Genomic DNA, 6,579 nt, shown 5'->3' with positions numbered 1-6,579 from the left:
CACTATTCCCCTCTCCCCCACTCCACCTCGGTATCTGCCAGGCACCCACGGTCTACCAGTAACGCCCTTCTGGTGAAACTCCAAAAATCCAGGCTCACCGCTCACCTCCACTCATTTGTTCATCTTTACTCCCACCTGTGGAACCATAATTGCATTGGCTCTTGAATAATGCCATACACTTGAAGAAAGAGGTCAGGAGGGCTGGTGGGAGCAAAGAGAAAATTAACCAGGTGAGGGGAGGGCAGCACTGGGGAGATTAAATGAGAGGTGCAAATTAAGAGAACAGCAGCAGTGGGTGTGAAGAACCCCAATTGACGAACATATGTAGACGGTCCCACATCCGAACAATATGTAGACGGTCCCACATCCAAACAATATGTAGACGGTCCCACATCCGAACAATATGTAGACGGTCCCACATCCGAACAATATGTAGACGGTCCCACATCCGAACAATATGTAGACGATCCCACATCCGAACAATATGTAGACGGTCCCACATCCGAACAATATGTAGACGGTCCCACATCCGAACAATATGTAGACGGTCCCATATCCGAACAATATGTAGACGGTCCCACATCCGAACAATATGTAGACGGTCCCATATCCAAACAATATGTAGATGGTCCCATATCCAAACAATATGTAGATGGTCCCATATCCAAAGAATATGTAGATGGTCCCATATCCAAACAATATGTAGATGTTCCCATATCCAAACAATATGTAGATGGTCCCATATCCAAACAATATGTAGATGGTCCCATATCCAAACAATATGTAAATGGTCCCATATCCAAACAATATGTAGATGGTCCCATATCCAAACAATATGTAGATGTTCCCATATCCAAACAATATGTAGATGGTCCCATATCCAAACAATATGTAGATGGTCCCATATCCAAACAATATGTAGATGGTCCCATATCCAAACAATATGTAGATGTTCCCATATCCAAACAATATGTAGATGGTCCCATATCCAAACAATATGTAGATGGTCCCATATCCAAACAATATGTAGATGGTCCCATATCCAAACAATATGTAGATGGTCCCATATTCAAACAATATGTAGATGGTCCCATATCCAAACAATATGTAGATGGTCCCATATCCAAACAATATGTAGATGGTCCCATATCCAAACAATATGTAGAGGGTCCCATATCCAAACAATATGTAGATGGTCCCATATCCAAACAATATGTAGATGGTCCCATATCCAAACAATATGTAGATGGTCCCATATCCAAACAATATGTAGATGGTCCCATATCCAAACAATATGTAGAGGGTCCCATATCCAAACAATATGTAGAGGGTCCCATATCCGAACAATATGTAGACATCCCACATCCGAACAATATGGAGACCGAGTGTGGTGGAGTTCCCATATCCTGAACCTAAAAAGGAAGAATCTGAACCTCACCTCACCACTTCCACTTTTGCTGATATTCCAGAAGCAGGTTAAATCACAAATCAAACGTCTCCGTGATCAAATGGATTCGTTTGGATTCAAGGCAATAAATGAAGCAGACGGAGTTCAAAAAGAAACAAAACTGAACAATCACATTTATGTTCACATAAAATCATAAATTATATCGAATGTACAAATGCAATCAAAATTTCATTTTGGCATCCAAGGCACTTGGCTATCACATCGGTGATACAGCGACCGGAATGTAATCATCAGGTCCATCTGGGAACGAGTCCATGGTCACCAAGAATATTGTTTTTGTTATCAACTGGCCGTCACATCTCACATCGCACCCCACCCTGACAGTGCACCGCACCGCACCCCACCCTGACAGTGCTTCCCAATCTGTGTGCATGTTTCAATCCTGCCCCGCTCAAAAAACAACAAAAACATTATACCAATGTGAAGTAACACCAAGTGCTTCAAGTGTTCGCCCCACCAACAAAGCGACTGCTAGAGCCGTGATTCAGATAAGACGGCACCGTTTTGCATGTTCTTCTCTGATCGTTTGTCCAGCGGCAAAATCGATTTCAAAACCACACCATCCTGTCCCTCCGACCTCTTTTCGCTGGACCATTCCACGTTCTGTTTCGAATCCTGCACCTCCTGCTGGGGATTGCAAAGCCACTCAGATGGAAAATAAGCAATACCATGTCAATGGTGGCAACTGTGATGACTTATGATCAATGGCAAGGTGGTGGCATCTCAGCAAATTAGACAGACTCTTCAATCGGAAGCACTTAAAACACGACTGTTAATGTCCTTGGCAAAACCATAAAGTGTTGACCACCGAGACTGGAACATGCAAACGCCGCCCTACTATATCAAACTAGAAAGAGCAATCAGATTGCAGACCCTCACCAGGATGCATTTTCAGTGGTTTTTAAGGCTTTTGTGTTAAAACAAACATGGCGGCCGAACCACGTGACCGATGACGTCATCATTATTTTATTATTTTTCCCCGCCCAATTTATCCCAAGATTATGCTCAACAAATTTCAGCTTGATCGGATGAAGTTTTGTACTTGTCGAATTATGACGTCACAACGGAGGCACCTGTGACGGCATTAAAATATTTTATTCCGCATGGAGAGTTCTTTACAATGAGCAATGTCTCAATTTTTTCTATTCAGCGCTTTCAGAGATAGAGGTGCAAGGTTTTTCGGTTTTTCCAAGATTGCGGCCGAACCATGTGACCTATGACGTCATAATTATCATTTAAAAAATTTCTACAGGTGGAGCTGCACCGATGGTGAAAATTTCCTGTGAATCAGACCAACGGTTGCAGAGAAAATCATATTTATTCTGTGCGGACAAACAAACAGACAAACAGACAAACAAACGGACTCAAATGCAATACCCTCTCCTCTGGCGAGGGTAATAAGGCAATTCTCTATGTATGCATGCAAGTACATCTGAAAATCAGAAGGAAAAAAAAAAAAAAAAAGGAAATAAATAAATAAATAAATAAAAAGCCCCACAGCCTCTGGCAAGGTACATAGTCTGGTATGTAGTCTACCAGCGTTAATCGGTCGACATTAAAGATCCCATGGCACCTTTTGTGAGGGAAAACGTGTTATCACGACCAACCTGGAAATATTTCACATTCCTGCCACAATCATCTTCAATGCATGAAAGACTTTGATCAAAAAGCCTTTTCCAGCCGACCCCACCAGATAGTGGCACTAATTGGGCCTTGTAAAGTAGTAGTCGTGGACTCGTGGACAAGGGTGTGCATCATTCACCGAGGCAACGTGAGGATAAGATAAGGAAGATGAAGAGGATACACACAGATCGCAACATCTCAGAAAGGTTACGCCCCTTGGAGCAGAACACTGGGGTGCGAATAAGGTATTGGAATTGAAGTCAACACGACGGCCTTTCGTAGGAATTGAACCCAAAAGCTCAGGCCTGCCCAGCCCTGTGTCTACACCATGGCTTTTCTTTGTCAACCAAACAATCAACCACAAAACCCCTTACAGGGGACTAGCAGTCCAAAAAACACGAAGTATGTTGTTACGTTTGTGGGGGGCGGGATGAAATACCTTAGGAAAGTCAGGATAGTATAAACATTAAACAAGCGTTACGCCTCGGTCCCTCGTCGGGGAAGTGATGTGAGTTGACAAAGTGGAAGACGCAGACAACATGCTATGATATGATATTTCGCTCACAAGGTTCAAACATACATGGAGGCGGCCATCTTGGATTTTGACGTGGCGACCCAATTTTCAATAGCGTTCTTCCTTGTGCCGAGATACACCCACACACCAGATTAGAAGTTGGTACTTCGCTTATTTTTCAAGATATTCAGCTCACAAGGTTCAGACATACATGGTGGCGGCCATCTTGAATTTTGACGTGGCGACCCAATTTTCAATAGCGTTCTTCCTTGTGCCTAGATACACCCACACACCAGATTTGAAGTTGGTACTTCGCTTATTTTTCAAGATATTCTGCTCACAAGGTTCAGGCATACATGGCATCAGACATACATGGCGGCGGCCATCTTGGATTTTGACGTGACGACCCAATTTTCAATAGCGTTCTTCCTTGTGCCTAGATACACCCACACACCAGATTAGAAGTTGGTACTTCGCTTATTTTTCAAGATATTCCGCTCACAAGATTCAGACATACATGGCATCAGACATACATGGCGGCGGCCATCTTGGATTTTGACGTGGGTTGCACCCACACCAAATTCGGATGCGGTCCTTCGCTTACGCACGCACACACACACACACACACGCACGCACGCCATAGTCCAGGGGAAAACCATAGTCCCCCTTTCGCTCCGCGGTGCGACGGGGGACAATTAGAATGGACCATATGCCGCAAAGAAGAAGGATCTCAATGTATTAAGTAAGCCGACTGTGCAGGTAAGAGCGTTTGCATGTTGCCATAAGGAGGGTGGTTTTGTGCTCGTTAAATAGGGCTTATGGTTAATAATCCCCAGCATGTAACGCCTCCTGCAATTTTCCCTTTGTTTTTATAAAATTCAGCCGGCCAGCCAATGAGATCCATTCGCCCACAACGCCATCAGGGCTAACAAAAAAAAAATCAGCACATTTGCCGATTGTGCCAGTGAACCCCACCTCACGGCCGTCGACGTCATCCAAACATTCTCGAGAGATTAGACCCTGCCCCCCTCCCCCCAACGACTCATGACGGGGAGGCCATGCCTCGACCTAGCAAGGCAGTGAGGCCCTACCCCAAAAACGGCGATTGCTCAAGAGGATGAGATAAAGTGATGGGACCTGAGGATTGGGGGAGTGACGTCAGTGAGGAGAGAGAGGAAGAGTCCGTCTCTCTGTTCGCGACTTGGACTGGCCCTTGCTTCGTGGCGAGCGGTCACATTTTATATCGCTCTCCCTGTGCCTTCGACGTAGGCGGCTGCGCTTTGAGCGGTGCGCGCTAGCGAGGCGAGTGTTAGGAGTCTGGTGGATCGTGACGATCGGAGGATTTTGGCCACCGCTTCGCAGATCGGTGGCTGCTACGGGCGTGACTGCACACCATCTTGTGCAGTTCCCGCGCGGTAACTCGGTGACCCCGTTTGACGACCACCAGGCTTTCAAGAGCCATTTGAGGACGCAAGGCTGAGTACCGGCTAATGCACCACGCAAACTCATTTTCTTTCATTTGTCTTCCCTTGTCAGGTCTCTGTGTGGAGGGTCCCTCACTTAAAATATAATTTTTACCTCACCTTTCATTTTATTAGGTACCGCATTTATTTTCCTTAAATCATTATTTGTTGACTTTCAATTTCTTGTCCGTTCCTATTTGTGTTTGTGGGTCGAGGGATAACCCCGTGTCAGCCGTCTGATCATGTAAGGTTTTGGGCCTTTCCCGCGTGCGCGAAAAGATAATCCCGCCAAGTTTCGAAATACGCCTCGGAGTTGAAGCAACGTTCGGCTATCTGTCCAAGGCTGGTCTTCATCGGCTACGGACTTGACAATACGTTTTCTTTTCATCGGTGGATAAGGTTTGCAGTCTCGAGTACAGATGAGGTGCAAGTAAAGTACAATAGATGGTACAGTGAGAAATAGAGGTATAAGTGTGTGAATGACAGACCTCGTCGCTTGTGCTAATGCCACAAGCGAGTCGTCGACGACAGTGATTTGGAAGGAAGAACATCAGGTAATAGAGCAATGGGAACATGGTTGCTGGATTGACGTCCTGCACGTGCATTGGGCCTGGAGGGGAAAAGGTACAGTCAGTTGCTGGAGAGAAGTTACACAATCTGCCACCGTTGCGTAACAGCTCTAAATTTTAAACCGTATTCAAAAGAAAAATAATTTTGGCAGATCTGCACTTCATCAAATCGCGAATGAGGAGGTTCATTGAACAGGTGATAACCAAGCACCCTCCTCATACTGGGCCTGATACACTACGGGGAATTTAATATACACATTACATATGCAAAAGGAGGGGGTTGTAAGTCCTGAAAGAAAAGATGAGGAAGGGAAGTGCAGAAGATTTAACAGGAGACAGGAGAGGGAAGGTGAATTGGTGAGATGAGGAAGGGAGGAATGGAGGCCTGGGGCCTGGAATAAATGAGTAAAAGGGAGAAATGGAGGGGTTAACATTACATCGTGACTTTTTTGTGTGGGCAATAGATAGATGGCCCCTAATTTAAACAAAGTGCAGCTCTGTTAACAAAGCACCGAATAAACGGCTGATAATAATCCAGGCTAAGTGATGTTGTGGAGGTCAAACCTGTAAAGAAGCTGATAATGAGGGCAACAACCACCACAATAGAGCCGTTGAAGCCAGCATACCACATGTATGATAAAGTGTAAAACTTGGCCAATCCCACAGCACCATCACTGTGGGTAGGGGAAGGCAGAAGAGAGAGAGAGACGATAAACCACTATTTCCCCAAATTTGTTTAGCCTATTCAATGTTTCCAAAGCAAATTTATTCACTTGTGATAGATTATGACAGTTACTGGGATCGTATCCACAGTTACTGGGATCGTATCCACCTTCAAGGCCTTCACCTGGAGATGGATGGAGTACAGTTCTCTCCTCTGGGCTGGTGTCCCGACCTCATGCCTTGCTCTGCTTAATCATTGCAATCTCCCATGATGAAGCC

General features: G+C 45.1%; 1 protein-coding gene across 10 annotated transcripts in view; it reads right to left on the bottom strand.

The window, feature by feature from the left end:
• Nucleotides 1-1,559: 1,559 nt before the first annotated feature.
• The window catches only part of LOC137412266 (sodium-dependent multivitamin transporter), a 50,996-nt gene continuing 45,976 nt past the window's right edge, over nt 1,560-6,579 (bottom strand). For 6 of the 10 annotated variants that reach the window (XM_078777779.1, XM_068097520.2, XM_068097521.2 and 3 more), the window contains 3 exons: nt 6,202-6,311; nt 5,557-5,678; nt 1,560-2,095 (listed from right to left, as the gene is read on the bottom strand). In XM_078777779.1, the coding sequence (XP_078633905.1) occupies nt 1,940-2,095; nt 5,557-5,678; nt 6,202-6,311 (388 nt within the window). In that variant the 3' untranslated portion in view covers nt 1,560-1,939. The remainder of the gene's footprint in view (nt 2,096-5,556; nt 5,679-6,201; nt 6,312-6,579) is intronic. The other 4 variants (XM_078777782.1, XM_078777781.1, XM_068097522.2 and 1 more) reach the window with 1 other exon arrangement.

The sequence above is a fragment of the Myxine glutinosa genome, chromosome 5, assembly GCF_964187855.1.
Source record: "Myxine glutinosa chromosome 5, kmMyxGlut1.1, whole genome shotgun sequence".
Lineage (NCBI taxonomy): Eukaryota > Metazoa > Chordata > Myxini > Myxiniformes > Myxinidae > Myxine > Myxine glutinosa.
Note: the sequence above shows the minus strand (reverse complement) of the source record. Positions and strands in the feature narration are given on the sequence as shown.